At 40.5% G+C, this 13,018-nt stretch overlaps 1 protein-coding gene across 10 annotated transcripts in view; it reads right to left on the bottom strand.

Annotated features, from left to right (window-relative positions):
• Positions 1-1,358: 1,358 nt before the first annotated feature.
• cdkl5 (cyclin dependent kinase like 5) overlaps positions 1,359-13,018 on the bottom strand; it is a 32,449-nt gene continuing 20,789 nt past the window's right edge. For 4 of the 10 annotated variants that reach the window (XM_067495997.1, XM_067495998.1, XM_067496003.1 and 1 more), the window contains 13 exons: positions 12,394-12,496; positions 10,737-10,823; positions 10,143-10,223; positions 8,876-9,051; positions 7,564-8,462; positions 6,701-7,041; positions 6,145-6,246; positions 5,694-5,796; positions 5,273-5,408; positions 4,949-5,054; positions 4,383-4,544; positions 3,359-3,619; positions 1,359-2,633 (listed from right to left, as the gene is read on the bottom strand). In XM_067495997.1, the coding sequence (XP_067352098.1) occupies positions 2,226-2,633; positions 3,359-3,619; positions 4,383-4,544; positions 4,949-5,054; positions 5,273-5,408; positions 5,694-5,796; positions 6,145-6,246; positions 6,701-7,041; positions 7,564-8,462; positions 8,876-9,051; positions 10,143-10,223; positions 10,737-10,823; positions 12,394-12,496 (2,965 nt within the window). In that variant the 3' untranslated portion in view covers positions 1,359-2,225. Of the gene's footprint in view, positions 2,634-3,358; positions 3,620-4,382; positions 4,545-4,948; positions 5,055-5,272; positions 5,409-5,693; positions 5,797-6,144; positions 6,247-6,700; positions 7,042-7,563; positions 8,463-8,875; positions 9,052-10,142; positions 10,224-10,736; positions 10,824-12,215; positions 12,497-13,018 lie in introns of those variants that run through there. The other 6 variants (XM_067496006.1, XM_067496004.1, XM_067496000.1 and 3 more) reach the window with 6 other exon arrangements.

A 13,018-nucleotide genomic window follows, 5' to 3' on the forward strand; every position in this document is an offset into this window, starting at 1 on the left:
GAAAAAGTCCATACCACAGTCTTGTGTTGTTGTTTTTCAATTTAGCACGAATACAACTATACTTCTTTCCTTTGTTTTCCCCTTCTTATTTTATGCTTTTTAATCACAAAGGAGAAAGAAGAGATGAAGGACAGAAATGAGACTGAAATTAAAACAGTGATGTGAACTTCGCCTAGGCCACAAATTGTATCTTGTTCTACAGAACTGAGTTATAAAAAATCATCCACAGGTCAGTAGACAACAAGTAAATGCTTACTGAATGACCAAGTCCAGTAAATCATCCCTGATCATGAGTATTGATGTAAAAAAAAAGAAAACAGAATTCTGATTTGCAAAAGACCTTTCCAAAAACTGTGATGACATGAGTTTTTTAAATACACAAAGAAAATGTAAAAAAAACTATTAAAGGATAAGCCTGGTGTTTTTCCATATCGTGTTGACCAAATCCAAGCCGTGGTGGAACTATATTCATAAGATAATACTTGTACACTTATTTGGCTACAGAAGTTACTGAAGTATTTTAGATTAAGACATACTACTGATGATTAAAGACTATTTGTATTAGCTGAATAGGCACTGGTATAATGTTAGACTTAGTGTTAGGTTTGCGTCCCCTTACACTAAAACTGCATATACTGTAGGGGAATCCAAACTTTACCCTAATACTTAACCTAATTAAAGGACTACTTCACCACTTCCACTTTGCCTTGTCTGTTTCTGGCTCCCTGCCTCAAGCCCATAGTCTGTTTTTACTAAACCAGTGCTGGCCAATGATTTTTAGCAAATGTTTAAATATCACATTTTAAATGAACTATTTCCAGCTGCAGATTATGTGCACTTTTGGCATAAGGAGTATATGAAAGTCACACATGTATTTTATTCATAATTGTAGAGTGTGACAAAGAGCAATAAACTACACCAGGCTGGCACCACAGACAGTAGAAGACTTATTCAGTGTTGATTTTAGATTCATTATGGAATTGATGAACATAACAAAACAAATATGGAATTTAACCAGATGTATCGTTTAAACATCTTAAAGGTTGGAGGTGAGGTATGCTTTTTTTTCAATAAAGAACTCTCCTACTATGTTCAAACACTTCTAATGTATCAGAGGCTAATTTTAAACAGGGCTATGTGGTGATTACTTGCGGTTAAGGCCGTCGACAAAACCAACATGGCAGCGTGGAGCTGGAAAGCTGTTTCACTGATAAAAGAGCTAAAAGGCTGGAAATGTGGCTTATTATAAAATGGTGATATTAAATGAACTGACAATTAATGCACGTAAAGCACAGAGCCTAACAGTCTCACTCTGGCTATTCTGCTACCAAACCCTTCTGACAAACAGCGCGACTTGTTACAAAACTTCAAAACTGATGTTGTGAGGGTTGATTGGATTTTCACTAGATGTAATGTGCGAGATTTTAACACTCTGGGCAACAAGTAGTCATCAGTATTTCTTTACATTTTGTAGAAACAAACAAAAAAAAAAGGAAAAAGTAACATGGTATAACATATCAAATTTAACAAAAGAGGACATTCACCATTATTAAATATTCCTTGTGACATATTGTATTATCAACACATAAATATCTATGCATTTCTTTGTGTCGAAACTAAAGCTCTTGCAATTACACATTTAATTCTATTTACCTTATAATATTCCCATAAAGCCTACATACTGTGTCATTTATAGCTTATATCCTTGAATTTAAAACAAATAAATATTTAATAAATAATGTTGATATAAATCTTTTTGAAGTTATTATCAAATATCAGAGCTTGAAAAACATTTTAGTTTATTGGCCACTGGCATGACAGCGGCTGTCTTGATGTGTTGCAGTAATGTCTTGTGAGCAGAAGATGGCAGCAAAGAGGCCACATAGGCAGTGTCTCCTTGACAGGAAATGTCAGCTTGTTATGATGTTCAAACCTTGTTAGGTAGAGAGAGAAGGTACACCTCAGACAGCACTGGCATTCTGACAGGGAGTGAGCCCTTTCCTGTCTTTAATTCCCTAAACACTGTTAGTGAGGTTTGACCTGTCATCATCTAGTTTTTGTAGATTTCAGAGACATGAGCATCAGCAGACAACGACACTTCTGAGTGAAGACTTGATCCAGTGAAACGGGATTTTATGTACCTTTACTACAGTACCATGATGTCTCCAGCTGGCAGATGCTTCCACGGTGGAGCCATATTGAAGGTGGTGTGGTTTGGATGGGTTTTAAAGCGCAGTTTCCTTCAGGTCATTGAGGTTTGGCATCCTGGTGCGGGAGGCTCGGGTAAACGTTGGTCCATTCTTCCCAGGTTTTATGCCCAGCTGTTCGGGGGTAAACTGAGCACCCTCCGCCCGTTGTAAAGCAGATACATGCCAGCTGGACTCGATCTGTCCGGGGATGGGATAGGTGACCTTGCGGCTCTTAGCCTGAGCAGAGCTGCTCACCCCGGTGTGCCCTCTGCTCTCGGTGTGCCCCCGACCATCAGAGTAGCCTACTTTGGAGGTGGGTTGCGGGGGATTGGGGAGGGGGGCTTGGAAGCGCAGGTCTGGAGGAGGAGCAGGAGGAGGTGGTACTTGATTTGAGGAGGAAGGGGAGAGGTGAAGGAGTCTGCGGAGTGACTTGAGCGGTTGGCTCTAGTGGGAGAAGAATGGATAATTTAAGCATAAAACTTCTTTTTTATCTTGCTGTCCACAAATCTCATGAAAAGACAAAATTCAACAGTGTGTTAGTCCATCTCTCTTCACTCTGCTGTTCCTTTCCTGTCTGTGTCAAGGATGTATTAACATTTTGGGCCCCTGTTGACCCTGACTCCGCACCTTAAATAATTAATTTAATTGATGATGGAGAGAAAACTAATCAACAATTTTGATATGTTTTTGTTTTCTATTTTGATATAATATAAGCAAATTGTGAAATTTGAACAAATTTTAAACCAAACACTAAATATGTCACTATCTTGAATTTATTTTAAACACTGAACAATCAACTGATTAATAGAGAAAATACCTGGCCAATGTGTTGATGATGAATCTAATTGTTGGTTTCAGTATTAGAAGTATTGTGCACCTATGATGAAATAACATTATACATCTACTGTTTTTTCTGTCTTAATTATTGTCCTTTGAAATTGTTGTTTTCCGAAACAGTAAATATGAGTTGAAACAATTATTACTGTTTTTATTGACTTTTTTCAATAAAAATCATAGCTTTCATGCTGCTTATAAATAGCATAAATTACATATATGTCATTAAAATATTAATTACTGATAATATGAGATATTTTTGGTAGAAAATTACATCCCAGAAAATGACCCTTCACCCACATACAAACTAAATTCTCCGGTTTGTAAATATGTACCTGAGAGTGGGAGTCTATTGGTTTGTCTGGTGGCCACTCATTCAATCTCTCTCTCTCCCTTCCTCTTTCCCTCTCTCTCTCCCTTTCTCTCTCTTGCTCTCTCTCCCGTTCTCTCTCTCTCTCTCTGTCTCGATCTCGGTCCCGGCTCTGTTCTCTCTCCCGGTCTCGGGAGCGCTCACGGTTTTTCCGACGGCTGCCGTAATGAGAGGACGACTTGGAGCTCCTCTGCAGGGACATGTGTTCTTGTCCATTACCAGGAACCTAACATTTCAGACACAAAACACAGGGATATTATTAGTTGTCCAAAACATTTACCTCAAGTCTCTCTCCAGTGAGACTATCACAGTTATCACACAACACATCTGACTCAAATCACATCTCAAATCCTGGTGAGGCTCCTCATGCACCACCCTGGCAGCACCAGACAAAACACTAACAGATGGAGATTAGTGATGACTTTATACAGATGTTCTGCATCTGAGGGTTGTGTTTATGCAAACAACAGTTTTCAATGCCATGTAATTTCTGATCTGTGGATTAACCATTAATTTAGTGATGATGTATTCAAAATGCTTGCTTTGTCTGATCAACTTTCTAAAAACAAAAAGATATTATATTTACACTGATTGAAGAGAAGAACAACTTGGCAGGTGGATTTTGTTATTTTTGAACACTGTGCTGAATTTGTTGATGACCCTCAAATTTTAAAATGAATTTTTATTTAGAAAGGATGAGTCTTAATTTGCAGTAGTGTCTGCCTCACAAACTGCACACACCGCAGCATAAAATCCATGTCTTAGAAGCAATGTTCAATGTGAAAAGACTGATTGACATACATTATTATAGCAAGACAAAATGGATGCACAAACACCATGCAGCAGACTCAAAAGATATTTGAAATCCTTTCATTTTGGAACATTTCTCAATCAGTCAATCGTCAGGTGTTTGAAAGGATTTCAAACTGTATCATTATGGTGCGTGCAGTGTAAGTTAACATGCAGCCAAAGTGTTGAGATTGGATTACTGGTGAGGCAGGGTAGGGCGCAGTAGGCTGGTGTTGTACCATAGGCGAGGCGACTACGGGTAGAACTTTGACAGCTGAGTTGTGCTTTAAGCTATTCTTAGAGCTAAAAAGGGGAAAAAGACTTTTCTTGATGCTGGGGTTCCTCCTGTCCTCCATGTCCGTCTGTGGAGCATAAGACGCACAGCCACAACTCTCAACACAAACCTCTGACATTAAACAAAAGAACTGCAGCACCTGATCCCTAATCATCTAAAAAAATATCACTTAACAGATACAAGAGAAGAACATCAATAATAGCAGAGGTACTTGTTTGCTTGTTTGTTTAGATGAACAGGATCATTTTGTTTTATTACAACTCTTTTTCATATATTTTGGCCATTATTCCTCTTTATTATAATAATCCAAACTAACGGACACAATTTCATCATTATGATGATGTCCAACGGGGTATTAATGATAGGTGGGGCAATCAAACAGCATATAAACACGTTAAAGCCTACTTTATAACCAATGGAAAAATTTTATGTGTGCTGAATGAAATTATGTGACGACTTAAATGAGCTTACTATTTGTGCCTTCTTCTTTTTCTTTTTAATGGCTCTGAAGAAGCCTTGTTTTTCCTTCTCTTTGGTGGGTTCTGGAGGATTCATGACCATTGCTTCTGCGGCAGTCCTACATAGTCAAAGCATATTCAAAGCAATGCGTATTGCAGAAACAAAGTGGCTAACAGTAAAAACTGTAGTGAAGTTTGTTGTTTAACAACTGAAAATGTGGACATGTCAGGTAAAGTCAGGCACACACAGTTTAACTTTGGTCCAATTGTTGCACTGCCTGAAGTGACAGTGACAATAACCATGCCATGCCAGTTCAAATAAAAGATAAAGTCTCACCAGTCAAATGCAGTCTGGCGTTTTGAGTGGTTGGCCATGGCAACAGGGTCTCCAGATACCACAGGTACAACCGGCCCTCGACCCTGCCCAACACCATCATGGAAAGAGGTTGGGTTATCTGGTCTGGGAGAAGGAACTGAAGGGAAACAAGGAGAGAAAATAACTAAAAGTCTAATGATCTTATAGGATTTGACTGTTTGCTGGTCTCTTCTCAGAATAAATTCACGTTTTTTTTGATGCACTCTCACTTTCAAAATCCATAATTTTTGCATTGTGTATTTAAACATAAGTCAAATATTTAAAGTCTTCTTATTTGTCTGTTATCTATACTATCTGTAGTCATGCTTGTCATTAAGTTCTTATAAACGTTGCAATGCTGTATGTGGTCCCACACTATACACAGTTTGTAGCAGTTTCTTACCTCGGTAGAAGCTGCCTACTCTCCGTGGCATGGACTCTGTGAAGATCATTCGGTTCTCCTTGGAGGTACCATCCTCGCCATGAGGGTCATGATACATACCGACCTAAGACACACACACGTGCACACACACATCATGCAGACACACAAATACACACATGGATAGAGGACCACACAACATTTATCAGTATCTTCATCTTTGTGACTGATGATCTCATTTAATCTCACTTCATCACTTATCATTAGCTGTCACATTCTTTAGTGGCTGACGTCACAAGACATTTGGGACAATCTTAGAGCTTTTCAGTGAGGTTACATTTATACCAGCGACAACGTGCACTGAAGCTGTTGACCTGAGCAGAAACAGAAAAAGCTATGGAAACCAGCGGTCAGAAGAGCTACTGTCTGTGTTCGGTGAACTGGTTGGAGGTAGGGAGGAGTCAGGGGGTCGGACCTCGTTTTTAGAGCGCTGTGTATGAAAAGCAGCAGGGTTGTCCCTCGTAGAGTCTTTGATGGAGGCACAAGGGTGGCTCATGTCTTTAGGGGACTGCTCACTCTGTTGAGAAGACGGACAGGTGCAGATCAAAGCAGACTGGAAAAGCAGCATGAAGCAGTGGCAAAGACAATGTGAGACAAAGACAGTCACTGCACACACGCATTACTCGGGAAAAACCCAAACTTGCACACACACACATTTTCAATGCATACAGAAAAGAAAAAAAATCCACCCATTAGCACTTTTGGTTACAGTTGGAAGATCTTTTTTTTTTAACTCTGTAGCTACGTTGGGTCCTAATGCACAATATGAACTACTCATACTATATGTATATATAGTATATATGTCTTAATGGTCTTTAAAGCCCTTTCTGGAATTCTACTGTATGGAATTCTTGGGAAATAAGAAAACACGTCACTAGATGATATAATGGATCCTTTTTAACATTCTTAATAATTTAGGGTGAATTTTTCCTTTAACTACCATCACAATCACAGGACTGTCTGCCACTAACCCTCGTCATGTCATCAGTGCAATCCTCTCTCGAAGAGCTCACTGAGTGTCCAGCGAGGGTGGTCCGGTGCTGCAGCTGGGGGGAGAGGAGCTGCAAGCTACTGGCTCGTGTTGGTATCGTCTGCCCTGGAGGAGGCAAGCCTGCCATCCCCCCCTCAACCCCATGTGGTCGATGGCGCTCCCTCCTCACGTACATAGAGTGGCGTTGTGGCCGTTGCTGAGATGAGAAGGGGGAGGTATAGCCCAGTCCGTAATGATAAGACTCATGTGGGGAAGGCAGAGTGTGAGTGGACGGCATCCCTGCTTCTCCAGGGTCTAAGAGCTCTGGAGCTGTGACATTCTCTGGGAACAAGAGGAGAGATTAATTAACCAATGGCAGTAATCAACCAAACATGTGTATAGATGATTATTGCCACCCAAGTTTGTTCATCATCTGTCACCAAATTTACTGTACTACTAATACAAGCTGATGGTATATTGGGACTTTCTGTGTTCACGTCACCATTTGAGAAATCAATAAGCACAGTTGATATCTACATCCAAACAACTAGGGACCTTCACTAAAATTCTTGTATTGATTTTATTTATGAAAGAAATGTTGAGTTGGATCACGAGATAGATGATACTTTATATTGATTCTTTTTCATGTTGTTCCTTTGTTATAATGATGACAGATTTCATGACCATTTAAGAGATCTAGAGGCTCTAAAACCTAGTATGCAATTACAGTGTTTTTGTGTTTGTTTCTTTGTTTGTTTTAAGTGTAATTTGTGTTGTAATTTTTTTGTATTTCTCATTTTGTTTGGTGAGGGTGTTTCAAGATTGTAGATTAAATTTAAACACTGGTTAACTGGATGATTTTACCTGGGACTAAAGATTTATGTCTGGATTTGTGTCTGGATGAGGAGTCTAATGTGCTGCTCTCCATGCGGACATTGCCGCTGCTACGAGAGGCGGGGCTGTGCCCGGATCGATCACTGTGTCGAGTAGAAGGACTGCCAGGTGGCCCCGGAGGACCTAAAGGGGTGTTGAGGTCTAAACAGCTTGCAGGGAAGAAGCGGGTAGCGGGTCCCACCCCTGCTGTTGTGTTGGAGTTTGGGTCTTCTGGGTGGAGTCGAGTATCGCTGAGGTTTCCCACAGATTTGGCATCACTCAGCGCACTGTGGCTTTTTGACAGGCTGAGATAAGAAGCTGAACTCTTAGAAGAGGAGGACATGGACCCATGGGCAGAATCGGCCATACTGTGGGCATGTCGGCTGTGTTGTTTCTCCGCTCCAGACTGCAACGTGTTGGTCTTACTTTCCAGGAAGGTGTGGCGGCTGGCCTGCTGCTGCTGTTGCTGCTGCTGCTGCTGCTGCTGCTGCTGCTGCTGCTGCTGCTGCTGCTGATGCTGCTGCTGCTGCTGCTGCTGAGAGCGAGAAGAGCTGGATTTGCTGTGGCCATATTTGACCCCATGTCCCTGGTCTAAAAGCTTTGGGGAGGGTCCCAAGCTAAAATCAAACTCTGTCTTTCCTTTGGGCTCTTTTGGACTGAGGAGGTGTGGCAGGTTGTTGTTAACCAGGTCTTTGCTGGATGAAGCAGAACGATTAAGGGTCTGGGACATGTACTGTCCCTTGGGGTGGAGCGTAGGACTTAAACTAGATGGGGCCGGTTTGTTGCCATTGAGGAAACTCTCATTGCCAAGATGATGGAGGTCCCCGTGACGAGGGAGGCTGGAACACTCTTTGGTGTTAGAGCGACGGCTCGAGCTCTTAGTGTGACTCCTGGAGGAACAGGTTACATTAGGATATTAGGCTAACAAATGTTCACACAATGTCTCAAAGAAATTTCCTCCCTTAAATTGGAATAAATCTTTGGATTGGACATTTTCTCTTGCTTGTGTCATGCTTGTGTCAAGGAGCAACAATTGCAGCTTTTGTAGTAAATTGCACACATACTGGCTTACAACATACAACTTTAAGAACATGGTTGAAAGAGGTCAGGATGGGTACTCTATCAATCTGTGGCTACTCAGCCCCATACATGTGACCTAAAAATGTAGGACAAATAAAATTTTGCACAACAACAGAAGGGTGCAGAAAATATAAGCGCAATTGTTTAAGTACATCATTTCAAAATGTCCATGTTTCAGATTTAAGCTTTGACAGAAAGTAAATATGAAGGAATATAATCTTACCTTGTAGGCACTGTGTTCTCTCCGTGATGGTGTGTTTTTCTCTTGGAGGAGCGGGGAGGGTTGGGGGATGCAGGAGGAGGCCTGTCTCTCTCTGCCTGCCTCAGAGGCTGGAAGGCTGGATGGTTCAGACTCTGCTCTGTCAGAAAACGCTCAGTAGGGTTTAGCAGCAACAGGTTCTAATGAGAAAATACACGCCCACAAAGGGAATATATTAGTGACTTGTTTGGCAGATTTATCTTCATGTATAAACACAGAGAAGTTGCTTTAGAAGTGAATAATGCTGCAATTTGTGCTCCTTAATATACACGTGGTAAAACACACTGTCAGGTGGATACTGTTTCCTTTGATTAGCTTTAAAATGTACAATTGGCTGAGTTCATCTTTGGAAAATTGAAATAATGGAACATACTATGTCACAAATAGGCACATATTTGTGTGAATGGAGGTCCCACTGTTGAAACTTCATGTCGGTGCAAAACCGCAATAAAAAATCCAACCAAGTCTCTGCAGACCTCCACCACAAATATTCAGTGAAGTCAGGGCAAGGGTGAACACTAAGTCCACAGTTGCCAAAATAAGTCTCAGAGTTTCCTAACTGCTGGAAGGGTCACCACCTCAGTAGCACTCCTTGAATCAGTTTTATGGTACCTAGTGGCAAGATGGAAGCCAGTTTAAGGATAAGTTATATAACAACACACTTGAAGTTTGCCAAAGGGCATTTAAAAGGCTCTGAGAGCATGAAGAAAAAAGATTCTTTGGTCTGATGAGAAACTTTTAACTCTTTGGGCAAATCTCCAAGCACCATGTCTCGCAAACACCAGGCATTACTCATCACCTGGCTCGTGCCAACACTATGGGGGAGCTTCTCAGCAGCAGGGACAGGGAGAGTGGTCAGATTGAAGGAAGTGCAGAAAACTTGCATGTGACTGCCTTTAAACTGAGCATGGGGCAATGGTTATAGGGATAATGACCCAAAGCTAGTGGCTTCAGGACAAGTCTCTGACTGTCCTTGTGTGAACTAGTTGAATCCCAGACTTAGCCCTAGAGAACATCTGTGACAGTTCACAGTCACTTCCCATTCCATTTTTGAGCTGTAATAAATTTGCAAAAGATTCTTAAGACGTCGTTTCCTGTTGACATTAGGGGTTATTGTATGTACACTGATGAAGGGGTGAAAATCATTTTGGTACTGCATGACGCTAATGTATTTTAGAAATGTTAAAGGATAACAATGAAAAGATGAACATAAGTTAGACTTTTTAATTACCTTTATAAGATCCAACATCAAACCAGTCAAAATGCCTTGATACCTTCTCTCCAAAGTCTGAGGATGAGTAACAGTGGGAAACTGAGGGAGACATGCATGCACACACACACACACACACACACACACACACACACGTGCACACACACACATGCGCAGGATTAAATATGTATCCAAAGTGAACTTTTTTGTGCATTAAAATTTACTATTAGAATTTCCCACATCCAGAAAATGTTCCTGGCAGCAAAAAGTAGGTCCTCTGTTCAAATCACACAGAAATCTATCACTGGGTTACATTAAACAAACTGCCTAACAACAATCACACACAAAGCCTCGTTTAGCCTTCTGGGACATTTTCTCTTGCTGCTAAACTGAACACCAACCACCTATCTCATGAGTCATAGCAATCCACTCAGTCATGGTGCTGGGAACGCTGCCACGAGAAAGAGAGTGAGAGAGAAAAAGAGAGAGGGAGACAGAGCTATAGCGAGACGGAAAGGAGGTAAAAACAGAGAAGAGGAGGATGTGAAAGAAGAGGAAGGAGAGAAAAGAAACACAAGCAAATGTGGAGAGGAAAAAAAGACAAATATTTCCTACCCTGATTCCATGGAATCGAGGGTTGTTGTAGAAGAGTTTCATCTGTTCTGAAGGGAGTGGACCCAAAACCTTCTGAATGGTGAAGAGCTGAAGATAAAATTAGTGTAATAGTGTGAGAGGAAACTTAACTGTTCATATATATATATATATATATATATATGAACAGTTAAGTTTCCTATATATATATATATATATATATATAAAATGGGCTTAAAAAATTGTAAGCGTCAAAGTTTATTCTTAACCTTGGAAAAAAGATTTAACAAAACAAAGCCAAGAATAAAGCCACTGAATTAAGTGACTCTGTCTGCTAACAAAGATCATGTCATAAGATATATTCCTTCCTGAGAAACATGTATTTCCTTCACTTCAGGAGACACTAATGTGGTTTCTAGTTTTACTTCCGCTTTTGTTTTTTTTATTTTGACGGCACTTTCGTCTCATTCCTTCCCAATATCCGTTGCTCCCACCTGTGGTGTCCCATCTCTACTGATGCAGCCTGTCTCGCTGTTACAATTGTTTCATTGTCTGTCCACATTAGTTTTCTCTCCAGCAATTCGGATATCGTGTTTTGACCTGATCTTGTATAGTGAACCTGCCTCACAGCCTCTGCCCCTCCTCAAATTGACTTCACTGGTAGCGGACCTGTACTCAACTAATTGGACCCTTACTCTGTGCTCTCTGGCTGATTGGACTTTGCTTTGCATAGGATTTGTGAGTACTAGGGAATCGGTGCATGTGAGACTGTCACACTGAGAATCTCTGATGGCTTCCTCTTCTCCTGCTCTTACCATAACTTTGGCCCAGTCACACGGACATGCCGCACCCCCACTAGCAGACCTCTCATCTCTACGCCAGCTTGCATCACCTCCCCAGTAAGCTCCATTTTTCTCTCTGTACACACTATTGAATATTATTAGATCTGAAATCTATAAAGACTCATAGTGGGCCAAGGCTGGTGGTGAAACAAAAAACCTGCACTGAACTATTTATACATAATTTGCATATTCTGTATATTACTATTTATACTATCTTTTTTTTGATGAACACCTTTTTTATTTTACTTTTTCGACAGACACGGCCCTTCCTATGATGTATACTGATTAACTCTTGTGGTTTGGGGCTGTAAATAAACAAATTTCACTAAAATTGGTCTGGCTACTAAATTGCGGGGGTGGGGTGGGGTGGGGATGAACAGATCACCACTGCAAGAACCCATCAATTGCTTTTATCTAATCTAAAGAATCAGAGTGTGAATGACCGGAACATCTTTCTTTTTCATGCGTTAATTCCAATAAACTGAGTTTGGCATCACAATGACTCACAAATCCCTTTAAATATTAATTAGAAAATACTATATCAAGCCAAAACAGGTTACTTAGACATAGAGGAATCAACCCATTTATTAGGTTTGAACAACTGTTAAGATGTTACATGTGAGATTGAAAAAATGTATTATAACCTAATAAGACTTAATACCTGAAGTTCTGGATAGAGAGTGGTGGAGTAGAGAATGAGAGATCTGGGTGGAGTAGAGTGGACTGGTTTTGAGTCTCTAGCACTAGTTTGAGAGAATGATTGCATACTGTAGCTTTAAACTGTGAAATGTGCTGTTAAATGAGCTACTTTTATTGATCAGTACTTGGGATGGACCAACCTGATCAATCTCACTTTCCCCAGGAAACAAGGGCTGTCCATCACTTAGCTCCCCAAGGATACATCCCACTGACCACATGTCCACTGCCTTTCCATATGGAGCCCTGAGGTGGAAAGAAGGGGGTGAAGACCAAATTTTAAATTATTTACCTAATTCAACCCTGCATTAGTTTATATTACATAAAAACATTATTACATTATAATAAAGGGACAAAATACAACCATAATCACTCCATTATCTATACTGCTTATCCTGTTAAGGAATAAATAAAAAGTTCCTAGCCAAATCCCTGACACTGACAAACAGATGATAATGGTCAAAGTTCCTGAAGCGAAGCTATAAATTGCCCAGAGAACCAGTGACTGTTGTTTTAGCAAATTTTTCAAGTGGTTCCAAGTATTAGGAGCCACATATGCAAAAGCTCTTTTACCAATCTCAATTCAAACCATTGGTATTTATGTGAAGAGTGTCAACAAGCACATGATGACCCTGTTAATTATATGGTTGGCGTGATAATAGTGACAATGAAAACGAGAAAAAAGATGATGGGGTGAAAATTAATCCACCAAATGAAGGTATTTATGCTGATGATGGGACTACTGGTGGTAGTGGCACAGTAAAATAA

The sequence above is a fragment of the Channa argus genome, chromosome 2, assembly GCF_033026475.1.
Source record: "Channa argus isolate prfri chromosome 2, Channa argus male v1.0, whole genome shotgun sequence".
In the NCBI taxonomy this organism is placed as follows: Eukaryota; Metazoa; Chordata; class Actinopteri; order Anabantiformes; family Channidae; genus Channa; species Channa argus.